Raw genomic sequence first — 14340 nt, 5'->3', positions numbered from 1 at the left:
TGTTAAGTTCCTGTAGTTGTCCATGCCATATCATAGCCCAAAAGTTGGAAGAAATGTTGAAAAATAAAAGTATGTTGTAGAATTAGCAAGCCCAAGTGTTTTGCACTGTAAATTTCCCAGGTCATGACAGACTCTTCCGCCAGATTGGCACTGTTCCACTATATTGTCTGCAAGGATCTCGGAAGTCTTTCTGCCATGTGAGGAACTCTGTATTTAAGTAGACTACCCTTCTTTCCTCAGATAAACAATGCAAGTAAATAAAGCCTATTCCTTTTTTTCCCAAGTTTTCCCAAATCTGAATGACAAAAGGTTAACACCTTTCTTAAAAACACTAGAGTAGATATTCTACTTATAATCGTATCATCCTTACCATAAAGAGATCAAATTCCTCCTCACGTCGAGCAATCATCTGATTCAGAGTTTCATCGTCAGGAACTTCATCTTCCTCCTGGTTACACAGATGGGTAAAGGTATTAGAAAGAAGTTACAGGCAACTGAAGTAACAGCCCCCATCAGGTCAGTGTTGCAGTGACCCTCCTGTCATGACACGTGTGAAACACTCAAAATGAAACTAAAACTTTTTTAAAGTCTTCAGTGATTCAGAAGTAATGCAAAACAGACATAATTAGAGAGACGATTGGGACTTACTACCACCTTCATAAATTGAGAATGCGGAAATGAGCAAATACACAACCAGGAAATTTTGGGTTGTGGTTTCCTGGGTCAGAAGCACAGTTAGCGCTTCAGTTAAAATATATGCATTTCCGTTCTGCTGTTCTGTAGTACTCCCTCAGAAATACCATTCTGCATTATGAGGTCTTTGCTGTCAAAGCAAGGAGAATGAAGTAGCCCTGGTTAAATGAAAAAAATGAAACATATTATTATACCAAAAAAAACCCTACTGAATCCCTCTTTCTCTTGACCTAATATTAACTGCTTACAAATTGAGATGTGAACCTCTGACTTCAGGAAAAATGAGTTATTTCATAAAAACAGAAACAGTCCTTGGAAAAACAATTTAGAACTGTAGAATTCAAATAAAATTTTAAAGCTGAACAGCTATGATACCCATGTTAACACAATCAGAGTCCACAATATTCAGTTTCCCTCCCTGAATTATTTTGAAAGCACACAGTATTTCAAATCTGACAACAGGTCAATTGAAAGAATAAAACTACAGACTGGTTCCTACATAGGGCTTACTGAACTTATGTTACAGTATGCTGCAGGCCTAAAATTTTTCATAAAAACCCTTGTCTTGTACTCAGTGAAATGGGAGTACAGAATGCTGCATACAGCACCCAGAAAACTAACATTCCGTAGCTTTCTTTTTTCCCAGAGATAAACAGAAAAGGCCCTTATCTATATCCACACATCTTATGTTCCCCCCACTGGCAAGATTTCTACAGCTCAGAAAAAACACCTCTGTACCTTAATGTACATATAATTTAAATTTTAACGTGAAGAAGCAACTAGGAAAATGATGGAGAGCTAGTTCTTACTTCTAGTCAGTGGTTCTAGAAAAGGAAGTTACATAGTTACACACACAGACAAAAAATGAGTACAGATCCCTTCTTTTATGCTCAGTGAAGAATGTGACCATCATGAAAGTTTCACATGCTTCCTATCATCTCAAACAGAGCAACTTGTGACATGAGAAAAATAAGGGATTGCACAGCAGAAGCTGTAACAAGTGTCTATGTCATACGTGGTTAGTCTGAATAATCCTATTGCCAACCTCGTATGCTTGGCAGAACAAAAATTTATAAACACCAGTGACAACAAAAAATGCCTCTATGAACAAGCTACTTCTAATCACCTTTCATACATTCCTATTATTCTAATATATCTTTCTAAACACACAGAAATTAACTCTTTGCTTTATCTTGTACGGCTAAAAAAAAAAATGGCAAAAAGCAGAGGAAAGAAGAAATTAAGAAGAGTTTTGATGCTGAATTTATGAATACTAAGAAAGTACAAACAGAATATGGTGCTCTACATACAAATGTGAAAAGCTTTGATATGCAAGTTTAAAGCATGCTTAGCATGGGAATATATAACAAAGCGGTCACTAAACAGTCTCTTTATTAGATGTGCTACTCCGTATTTGCAAGTCAAATTTGTTTTGGTATTAATAACTTTTAACTGAAAGATTTCCTTTCTCTTAACAATCTCTCAGTTAATATTCAAATTTTGTTTGCAGTGCTGTTGCAATGAAGAAAAAATGGTTGACCCATGCAGGATGGTGCAAATTCAATCCCCCTTACTCCCTCAGCAGTTTCAGTGTTGGGCAAAGTTTTGCATACTCTCTGTCCACAAAGAAATTTTACTTAAAAGCTTCAGCATCAGCATCAGTCTGACTGTTAGGAGTCAGACTGCAATACCAATTCTTGCTTTAAAGACCGATGCTGGGCTATGGCAAGCAAACCTTGGTTAAATCTGTGTTTGCTTCAGGATGGCAGACCAAGTGTATCTGAACACAACAAGCAGATTGCTCTGAAGTCATCTGTGAAGAAAGGCATGTCAAGTAGGCCTGAACTACAATCCTGTTTTTTGAAACACTTTCAGCTAAGCATTTTCCAGGGCTTTGAAAACATAACAAAACTATGTCAATTTTAAAAACAAATCTACAGGCTTAATCAAAATTTCTATTGGTTGCAACTTCATCTGTCTACTTATGTAGATAGTGTTGGCTGCTTGAGAACTACAGTTTTACTTAACCAAAAATGCTGCATATACATCATCCCATTTCTGCATTCACACCCTAAATAAAAGACAATTACTGATTAAAACTGTTTGTCACTCTTCTTTAATTTCTTATGAAAAGTACTAAAGCAACAATACAAAATTCTTTCTTAATGATATACTAGCTTCTAAATACACGACAAGACCAAGAGTTTACACAAGGTTTCATTATTGAAGAAGTAAACCCCTTGGTCTTTGAAACTTTACACCACATAATGAATGATGCCTGTGAAACACAGACTATAGAATCTTCTTTTCTTTCAGCACACACCATATTCAGAGGTACAACGCATACTCAGAGGCAAAAATCAGGCTTGAAATCTCTGCATATTTAACCAGTACAGAATATTTTTGAGGTGGGAAAAAGTCACTGCAGAATAGGATTTTCTGTGTGTGTCTTCAGAATAACTGATACGTTTATATGCTCTCTTCCAAATGCAGCGTTCATCCAAAAGCTGAATTTTGTTCACATTAAGAGAAGACTCTGCAGTGACAGTCATAAGAAGGGGCTCACCATGCAACAATTACAAATCCAGAGAAGAATACAATGAAAAGACAGGGACATACAGTCAGTGACTCTATAACCTCACTTCCCACTATTATAAGGAAAGACTTAGCAGCTGTTTTTAAACAGCTAATTGTTTTTTGAAGAGGAAGTGGTAACCAAAAGTCCAGGTTGGACACAATACCAGAAGGAAACAGTTATTTTGCTGGCTTGTTCTAAGCCCAAAGCATGTCAAAGCAGATCCTAACTCTTACCCATGATCCAAAAGAAGTAAGCAGGGTCTTTCATGACTGAACCTAGGTAGTGCTAGTTGCTTAGCATGGCTGAAAATCAGATTACCTAGTTTAACATATAAACTGGATTTAGGAACTGTTTTATACTCCATTTTGGAAAAAAATCTTTGTTTGAATACATTTTTTTTGCCAAAATTTTGAAAGGGCGGAATGGATTTAAGTTACAATGCCTAATTCTACACTAGGATTTAATCATATCATTACATCATAACCGTTACATTATAACCTATTACTGTGACAAAAAAAAAAAAAAGAGAGAAAAATGAAGTTGTTTCTTTGACTGGATGGTAAGAATATGATGACATTTCTAACTTCAAAGGGGATGACAATCTTTGTAACTGATGAAAAAAATGACTCAGTACTTCTTGAAACATTCTCTTAGTGATTATTTCTACATTACCTCATTTTCTTCTTCATGCTCCAGTATAGCCTGTAGGAAGGCTCTCCTTTCATGGCTTGAAGATTTCTGATCAAACATTCCAGCCTGAATAACTTTTTGATCTACATTCAGCTTATACTTTGCTGCAGCAAGTATCTTCTCTTCCACACTGTTCACAGTGCACAGTCGCAGGACTCGAACTTCATTCTGCTGACCAATTCGGTGAGCTCTGTCTTGGGCCTGCAAGTCCTGTTAGACAAAGAACACAGAGAGTGATTTATATTGTAAGTGTGCTACAGAAATCGTTCTCTGCTTAAAGGACATTATAATGCTGAATTCTGTTTGGTATAAAAAGGAAGTACTCAAACGACAGTGCACCACAATTCACATAGTTCATTCCTCGTTGCTTTCTTTCCCAAAACTTCATCGGGCTCAGGAAGGAGAAAACTGAAAGGAGAAAACATGGACATGCCCTGTACAGTGTAAATGCAGTAAGCCAAAAGCTTCTTGAAAGTATGTGCAGTGACTGAGAAGGGCTGATGTATTTATTCTTTCCCTTCTATTCAAAGCTCATGGCCTTCCAAGGCAGAATGAACCCTAAAGTAAAATATCGCTTGACTGCAGGAAAAGAAAGCAACAAAATTACTAGGGAAAAACCCATACATAAACTTATCTACTAAAGGCTGTTGCTAATTCTTAAATATGTTAACTAAAAATTATTTGATCTGTTGCATCAGCTTTTAACTTGAAATATTTGTGTTAAAACAGCTTAAATATGATCTTCATGATTGAAAGTTCATATATAGAATGTGAATAATGTTACTACTTTTTGGTCAGGTGATTGCACTTAGAAATGGTGTAAGTAAAAAGTATACTGCAGGTCATAGGTAAAGAATTAGTTAATTCAAAATCTTACATATTTTATTTGGGTAAAAGAGAAATCTATTAACTCCTATAAATTATATGTCTCTACTTTAGCATAGTCAGATAATGAAGGGTACCTAACCTCAAAATGCTATCACAGTTTTGTGCCACCTCACAACACAGAAATTTCTCAGAGAAAAAAAAGGGCTATGAGTTTGCCTGTTTCAGTCTAGCACCTTGCTTTTGCTACCATTGCTAGCACTCCCCTCCCACAATTCCCTTCCCAAGCACTACATACGATGCAGCTGCTGCAAGCTGAAGTTGTACTCTGCATTAATGGTAAAGAAGAAACTACAGTATAAATTTGTTTATATAATCATTCTCAGAAGCACAGGGAAATGGTAAAGTGAGGAAACAGAAGTTTTTATTTCTGGAAATACGACGTTTAAGTGCTACGCCCCCCACCCCCCCAGCTATCCCCTTTCTCATTAAAATGAACAAATCACTCATCTGCAGGAGAAGAGGAACCACATACATTGAAAAGGAGGCCGAGGGGAGACCTTATCGTTCTCTACAACTACCTCAAAGGAGGTTGTAGCAAGGTTGGTGTTGGTCTCTTTTCCCAGGCAACAATAGGACAAGAGGAAATGGCCTCAAGTTGTGCCAGGGGAGGTTTAGGTTGGTTATTATGAAAAATTCCTTCACTGAAAGGGTTGTCAAGCATGGGAACAGGCTGCGCAGGGAAGTCACCATCCCTGGAGGCATTTAAAAGACGTGTAGACAAGGAGCTTAGGGAAATGGTTTAGGGGTGGACTTGGCAGCATTAGGTTTACAGTTGGACTCAATGATCTTAAGGGTCTTTTCCAACCTAAATGATTCTATGATTTTCTAATTTAGCAATCTGCCCATTGAATACTCCAGAAAATACTCTGTAATTCTTACTATGCTACAAGGATTTATTGCTATCCAACTGTTGAAATATACAGTACTCTGCATTAAACTTGTCTCTGAAAGTGACCTAAAGCCAAGCAAAAATACAAAGAATGAAGTGCTTTCTGAGTTGCTTTTAAAACCTCTAAATAAAATTGCTCTGAATTTCTTAAGCCTTGCTTTAAATTGGTCACCATGGCATCTATGGGAGTGCTGTGTTGGAAGTTCTCTATAAAACTCTTTTTAGTCTTACTTCCCTTACTTTTACATGTGGCCACTGACTATGATGTGATTTACATATATTTGCACAATAGCTGAAAACACACACATAGCTATGTACTTCCAGAGATATCTAACTTAGGTTCTTAAAAAACCAAAAGGCACTACGTGATAGACTTCAGTTACATCTTCTGGCTTTTTTAAATATGCCAAAGTGGTTTAATACTCTCTTTATCTGGTTTACTACTCCCTCACATCAACAGTGCAAATTCAGCATCTCAGGCCAAGACTGCTGCCCTCATATGGCCACTAATTTCCTGAGACAGGCAGCACTCTGCTCACCCTTTACTAAAATATTGCAACCCATCTACTGAAGGCTCAAAATGGGGAGTTACTTATTAATGTCCTAAGGGTAAAGTCCTAAGAATTAGTATAGTTATACAAATGAAGCAAGTCTATAAGGCTCCTAGCTCTGTGGATTCCCTAACACTCAGATAAAATATATACACAGACACAGAATTACTTCACCGATTCAAACCAAATCATTTCCTGATTGTAACAGTTTGGCTCACCAATTCCTCTCAAAGCAGCATTTTATGACTTACCTGGATCTATTCCTTTCACCCCAGGCTATATCCCCAATTTAAAGAAGCAATTCAAAAAAGCATCATAAATTATTTGCACATTTCATGAAGATAAATAAATAAAAATAACCTGATGAGGATTCCAGTCACTATCAAAGATTATAACAGTGTCAGCAGCCTGGAGATTTAAGCCTAGCCCGCCAGCCCTTGTGCTCAGCAAGAAGATGAAGTACTGTGACCCAGGTTCATTGAACTTCTTCAGCAGAGCAGCTCGATCTTCTGATTTTGTTGTGCCTGAAAAGAAATTAAAAAAAAATACCCTATAACAAAGATGCGAACTGAAATAATATAAATACAATGTCAGTTGCTAGAGGTACATGTGGAAGGGAAATTTTAGCCCCCTTGCTCTTTGCCATCTCTGCCACATTTTCCATAATACAGAATAAACACTGGCCACAAATGTTTTGGTCAACTGCCTATCACACCTTAGAGGCAGACTTCTAAATACCTCTTTTAAGTATTTCTTCTGACATTTCAAAAGTGGACTTTAAAATGTTGGCTAACATTGTTATACCTTTTTATGACTCACATAAATTTCACTTGAAGTTACTATACACAAACAGATGAGAGCTCCAGTCTTGACTAATTCTTCCTGGCCACAACAGCATCTAAATATTTTAAAAAGTTACATATATAGAGATTTATCAAAATGTCAGTGTTGGCCTTCAGAGTCATGATATGAAAGGACTGAAAATTCTTGAAATGTCCTATCTTGAGGGTGATGGTGTACAATGGCTGAGGGAGTGCAGGCATGGAATTCAATCATAGTGAAAACGTAGACAAAGTTCTAAGTAAAAAACAAGCCCTATGCACTTTGGTGACTGGATTAATTTCATGTATTTCAACAACAGTCTATATGGATCACCTTAGCCTCGTCCACTGTTTGCCTTATCTTTTTTATACTTCTTTCTGTAACTGAAAGCCAAAGAAAGTCTGCTCTTTTTATTCAGGTATCAATATATGTACAGAAGATGACATTTTTCTATTACTGTGGTGGGTTGACACCAGCTGGCTGCCAGATGCCCTCACCCCCCACTCCCCCTCCTCAACAGTACAGGGGAGAAAGTGAGATGGAAAAGCTCCTGGGCTGAGATAAAGAGGCAGTTTAATAAAAGCAAAAGCTATGCATGCAAGCAAAGCAAGAATAGGAATTTATTTGCTACTTCCCATCTGCAGGCAGATGTCCAGCCACTTCCTGGAAAGAAGGGCCTCAGCACCAGTAATGACTGCTTGGGAAGACAAATGCTGTTATGAGCAATGTCCCCGCATCATCTTCCTTTCCTTCAGTTGTTATTGCCGAGCACATCCCTTTGGTCAGTTTGTGTCAGCTGTCCCAGCTGGGTCCCCTTCCAACCTCTTGCCCGTCCCCAGCCTTGCCGGTGGAGGGGTGGTTTGGAGAGAAAGCCTTGACACTGTGCAAGCACTGCTCAGCAATAGTCAAAACACTGGAGTGTTATCACTGGTGTGCTATCAACCCTGCCTAGCCACAAAAGCAAAGCACAGCACTATATGGGCTGCTAGGAGTAAAGTTAACTTCATCCCAGTCAGATCCAGTACAATCACACAGCAAACTTCTGGCCCAGAGAAACTCATTCCCTTAAGAAGCATATGACTTGGATAGAAAACACTCTATGTGAGAACACAGCTGGATTGAATCTACGTATATATTACATTCCAGCATGGAAGATATCTGTCATCACAAAAAAAGAATAAAGAAAAGAATAAAAAAGGATTGATCTCACTAATTTAATGAATTACCTGCAAAACCTTAAAAAAAAATAAGGAGCTCTATTTACCACACTGCATATTGACATAGACATTCTAGCATGAAAAATTCACTTAAAATACATGGTGTAAGGTAATTTAAAACACACTAGATGTAATATAATTCATCCTTCTTCAATGGAAACATTAAAACACCTGCAGGCCAGAAGTACAAGGAGGGCTTTGTTAGCAAGGTACTATGCTCTTCAGCCAGTTTTGACAAAGACATCCTGTGGCACACAGCATTTGTGTCTCAGTTTCATTTCCCCATTTTACATTCGAGATGATAGCATTTCAAGTTTATGTTCATTAATATTTGTAAATGATGAGAATACTTCTCAGCATTGCTTTTTCTTCCAAATAAAGCATGAAGCAAAGAGTCAACTTAAAATGCCATAAAACACATATTCAAAAGGACCTTAAACTCTCACTTTATTCATGTTGTTTTATTTTTCTTAAATCATTGCTTTTCTATTAAAAGGTATTCTGATAAATGCTGCTGGCCCTATGTAATACTACAATGTGTGATATAAGTAAAAATAATCGTTATTTAAGAAGGACATTATCATCAGGATCATCAAGATGGAAGAACGCCAAAACGAAAACTTCTTTCAAACAGGTTTAAGCCTTAGATGGGATATGCTATGTTTAGTTATTTTCTCTGCAATATTACTCCACTATGCTTCTAAACCATCTTTTTATTCAAAGGTAATAAACCATATCTACACGTAAAGTAATTTAAGCTACTGACCTTCCTGTGAAATTCAGGAAGAAAACTACAGGTACTATTTTACCTGTCACTGCAATTCAGCTATCCTGTGGAGAACAGCAGTTGAACTTTAAACAGGTACAGATTAATTAATTCCACTGGAATCTAGGCAAAACACTGGCATTATCATCTCTCATCATAAGAATACTTTCAGGCAACTTAGATAGTGACAACTGATTGGGACCTTGGATTTTAAACCTTTTTGAAAAAGAGATCAGCTCCTAAACATCAAGTCTCTACATAATCTGCATTCCAGGAACAGACTTGAGTGTTCATCAAAACAATCCCTCAACCAAATGGTTTGTAGGTTAAACAGATGAAAGAAAACAGTCCAAGAGCCAGGGGGATGGAGAATTACTTAAGATGAACTATACTGACAGAGGCAAAAGTACATCTTGCCCAGTATCTTGACTGTAAGAACAGGGAAAATTCTAGTAAGCTGCAGCTTAAGGGTCTACTGCCATAACCTCACGGTAAATACCCATACAGACCCTTCCTTCACGGATTTGTCAAATCATTCTTTGAACCTGTTTACACTTTTGTATAGTCACATGACAGCACTGGTGTCCTAGGAATATACCAGAAAGAGAACCCAGGTCTTCCATGCCCAATCCAATGAAGCATGCTACCTTCTAACTTATTATTTAGCTTACCATCGAGACGCAGGTAAAGGAAATTTCGAAATGCAAAGTAGTCTTCCATAATGGTCATGAGTGATGTCATTTGACAGAAAAGAAGCACACGATGGTTAGTAGCTCGTAACTTTGGTAGAATACGATCGAGTAGTTCAAACTTCCCTGAGGCCCGATAAAGTTCAGCTCTGTTGAAGAGAAAAAGCACAGTAAATGCCAGAATGAGCCTGCATTTAGAAGTTTTTAGTCACTATCATGTCAGAGTATAACAGAGAGGATTAATTTACTTATGATAAACAAGACTAACACCACTCTTCTCTCTTTAAAATTGTTTATGTTGATTAAACTAAAAAAATAAACAGCCATATGAACTGCCATTTGGACAGGATTTTTCCTCAATTACAAAAACTGTGCGGACTTTCAACTACACAGAATACCTCCCTTTAAGAAACTCAACTCTGTTTCATGATTTATCAAAACAAACATTATTTCTCAGCTAGATAAGCATTTTATCAGTTAAGACATTCACCTGATAGTTTTGCTTTCAACTGGCATCTACTGCAGCTGTAAGTTGTATTCATTGGGCACATGTTAGAAACAATTCCCTTTCCACTCAACTGCATATGAAGGTGAAATATTCCAGACTGAACTAATATACAGAGATAATGGGAGGAGTTTGACAGACAATATACTCTTTAGTCATATAACCTTAGCAGTCCTGAACAATGTTCAGTTGCTTTGATTAGCTGCTCTTCTGTCTTCTATGCTATGAATTGCAAAACAGACTCTTAGCACTGAAATTCAAGTCGTAACTGAGAAAATCAATAAAAGTATACACGATGTCTGAATCAGCATCACAGTGATATGCTTTACAAAAATAAATTTCACATCATTTTCTTCTAACCTTGTGCCTGTACTCTCAAAATATAATTTATCACTAGCAATGGTATACTTAAGTCTACAAGATACATGGCCTTCTGATATGCGTACCTATGTAATCAGCATAAGACTAAACTGTTTAGGAGACAAGTAGTCTGGTATACTAATTAAGGAGACAAATAGTCTGGAATATTAGCTAGCAAAAAAAAAAGAAATGTCATTAACACCTGCACAGAAAGGGGTTCAGGTGGAAGATACACAGCTTTCCTTCAGAAAGCATCCATTCCTAGACAGTTGCACAAAGTGCCAAACACAAAATTTAAATTTATTTCATTTCAGATAATGGAAGAAATGCTACTTTAATTTGGAATAAAGATGGTAAAAAGGGAAAAGCAAAAGGCAAAAGTAACAAGAAAGAGAAAAAAATCCCAACTGATATCTCTGAAGAGTCATTCCAATGAATTTCAGATGGTATCTAAGCTATTGCAAAATAAGGGGAAAGGAAGACATCAGTTTTCAATCTTCTCTGCCTGTCCTCTGCCATCATTTCAGATGGAGGTTCCTAAACGCTCATATAAGACTTCAAGTACTGTTATCTTTTGAGATATGTGTCCTCTGCCTCTTCTGCCTTTCTATAAACTGCTAGAGTTTGTTAGCATGTACCTTCTAGAAAATTAATATGATTAGTTCGAATACAACATTATGAATAGGAGGAAAAACTGAGTTACCCGTTGATGACGCCATTTGAGTAGCCTAAATGTTCAGCGAAGGACTCCTGCAGAGTTATAAGCAATAAACAAATTATTACAAACTACACAATAACCCAAAATTATGCATTCTTATATCAATTAAATTAAATATATGAGCATTGGGGTTTGAGTTCCATTATGTTCATACTCTTGGAATCTACCTTGTAGCAACAGTGCTCTGCTTAATGTTTTCCTGTACTACTATTATTTGAAAATCATGGCTTGTAGAAGTAACTTCTGTCAGCATACATTTTACCAGATTACAAATACAGTAGAACCTCATTAATTTATACTAATTACTGGAAGATCCATTTGCAAGTTACTCTAGTTAATTAGCATACAAGAGAACAGAGTGAAAACTACAACAATAATACATCGCAGTAGGTACTTAATTATTCCAGTAGGTACTTAATTATTCATTCATAAATGTAGCTACATTCCAGGTAATTATGACACTTTCTATCTTTCCAGATATATTATTATATTTACGTACTTTGGTTCCTAATGAGAGATGCTATATAGATAGCACATTTTTTCTGAACACCCCAAATGGATAGAATAGGACAATTCTGGTTGATATTGTAAAAGATTAGCAGCCTGCTAGTTACAAAGATTCTACACATGGCATTTTGAACTAGTGTCTCTGCCTCACCAAATAGGTCCAAGTAGAGATTAAGTTGCTTTGGAATGTCTTAAATCCAAAAAAAACCCTTCATTTTTTGAAGACAGTGTCTCCACAAGATTAAATGCTTTAAAAGTAGACTTCAGATAACCAGTAAAATGCTGGCAGTTGGTCCATTTGTTTCTAAAAATAAGGGACCATAATGATCTTGTTTTTCAAACATGTCCCTTTCAGCACAAATGATGTGGACAGAGATATCCTCTCCCACACACATAAGCTTCAACAGCAGTTTTCTATTATGTTATCCATCTGAATAAAACCAAGTCTCAAAATCAAACCTGTCAGTCTTACCTCAATGTGTTGAAACATGTACGGGTGATTGCATATCTTTCTCAATTGCATGATAGTGTTCATAAGAGTTTTTGCCCCACCTTTTCCCTATGGGCATAAACAATGAAAATCAGATGATGAATCTAATTTCTTAGCTTATTATTAATGAAGCTTTTGAAAGATATTTTTAAATGCAGGCATAAAAATACTTCCACCCCAAACCCAAACACAGCATCAGTAATTAAAAAAAACCAAACCAAAAACCAAAACAACAAAAAAACAGAAGCTACTGTGCAGTTGTCTTGCTGTATAAATTCATCTATCGTAAAAAGGCTCCTTAATGAAAAAGGAAGACCTGGAAGTAATCCACAAAGAGCATTATGTATCTACCTGCAGTATTCACAGGGGGAAGCAGAGCATCTACTGTCCTGCATACTGCTTATTTATACTGTTTATTATGAAACCATACAAATTCTATTGGGTCTGAATCCTCTAACAGGAAACGGTTCTAGCTGGATGCTTTTCAATTCTACAGTACCTCCTCCCGTCTGTTACCTAAAACACAGGACCACAGGCAGCTAAAAAGCTAGAGATTACTGTGATATGAAATGAAATTTGCAGGGCAAAAGAAAAGACAACAAACTACAAAATTACATTAAAAATACAACAGGGGAACATAAATCAATGTTTACAAAGTGCTCAAACTATGAAGATGAGTATCAATATCCAGTGATAAGAACCAGTTTTGTCTGGAGTTTGAATAAGCCCCAAAAAAGAAAACATTCTGACTGCACAAAACAAAGAGGGTAAAATAGGATACTGAATAAAAGAGGTCATCTATCTTACCAATGCAACTTGCAAAATAATGGTGGAAAGACAGTATGTGATTGCACTGCATCAGTTATATACACATAACAGGGTGCAAGCATAAACTGTTACACACCAGCTGTTGTGCAGTGCCTATTCAAGGTATTTCACATTTATTATAATGTGAAAAGTGTATAAACAAATAAGCTGATGAATGGCAACTTGTTTTCTCTATATTAACTGGATCAAGTCCCATCATGGTATAATCAACATTTACTAATATGTAGCTTAAATCTGACTACATGACTTTGATTCCTACTGTTGTTCTAAAGAACTCTGTCATTAAAAGATATTGTAAGCATGAACGCAAGCATACAGCCCTAGCTAGCCAAAACAGGATTTATACTTAACTAACAGCTCTGTAAGACAAGGGAAATGCTGCTTCTTTTTCCAAAACTGCCTGTTTGCAGAAAGGCACTGTAACTACAGTGAATACAAGTAGTATCTTTTCCTTGTGATTAGAGAGTGTGAGCTTCAGTCTTGTAAAACAAAAGCATGTCTGATAGAGATTTCTTTTCCCATGACAGATACCTGTAGTAAGAGCCTACATACTAATTTTATAAAACAGGAATCATATTGTTAACATATTTAATCATAATACATTGTTTCCTTTCTTTTGTACCTTCTTGTCTTTTTCAGAACCATCTGTAAGAAGGATTCCCTTGGCTTGCATGTGACGGTACAGGATCTTCTGAAGTGCTGACATATCACACTTGATCACATATTCCACCTAGTGTAAAAAAAACAAGCACCATAAACACATGACATAATAATGTTAGCAGGATCTAACGGCAGGTTCTTGTCATCCTAAAACAAAATCCAAAAACCTACTAATCTTTTATCCGTACCCTAACACCACATATGATTTCATTGAGAAGTAATCCAACTGCAAGCACAGCAATGAGTATCTCAGAAGATTATCTGTGAGAGTCACAAATACTATGGGACAGCTGGATCCTAAGAATGTAACCACAGAACTGTCAAACATATTTTTTTCTCATTCTTTAAATGATTTAAAAAAAAATTGTTTTATTTCATGTTTAACACGTAAATTTAAAAAAGAAGATTTTCTGTTTAATAACCTGTGGACTTTATTATGTCTGTCAAGCATTATAAAAAATATCAAGCAAACCATTATAAAAATATCAT

At 36.5% G+C, this 14340-nt stretch overlaps 1 protein-coding gene across 6 annotated transcripts in view; it reads right to left on the bottom strand.

Moving 5' to 3' along the window:
- SMARCA2 (SWI/SNF related BAF chromatin remodeling complex subunit ATPase 2) overlaps window positions 1–14340 on the bottom strand; it is a 123526-nt gene that overhangs the window by 40983 nt on the left and 68203 nt on the right. For all 6 annotated transcript variants that reach the window (XM_074813739.1, XM_074813737.1, XM_074813738.1 and 3 more), the window contains 7 exons: window positions 13814–13921; window positions 12346–12432; window positions 11352–11398; window positions 9766–9932; window positions 6650–6813; window positions 3944–4171; window positions 371–448 (listed from right to left, as the gene is read on the bottom strand). In XM_074813739.1, coding sequence (XP_074669840.1) covers window positions 371–448; window positions 3944–4171; window positions 6650–6813; window positions 9766–9932; window positions 11352–11398; window positions 12346–12432; window positions 13814–13921 — 879 coding nt within the window. The remainder of the gene's footprint in view (window positions 1–370; window positions 449–3943; window positions 4172–6649; window positions 6814–9765; window positions 9933–11351; window positions 11399–12345; window positions 12433–13813; window positions 13922–14340) is intronic.

This window comes from Strix aluco, chromosome Z (genome assembly GCF_031877795.1).
Source record: "Strix aluco isolate bStrAlu1 chromosome Z, bStrAlu1.hap1, whole genome shotgun sequence".
NCBI classification, from domain to species: domain Eukaryota; kingdom Metazoa; phylum Chordata; class Aves; order Strigiformes; family Strigidae; genus Strix; species Strix aluco.
Note: the sequence above shows the minus strand (reverse complement) of the source record. Positions and strands in the feature narration are given on the sequence as shown.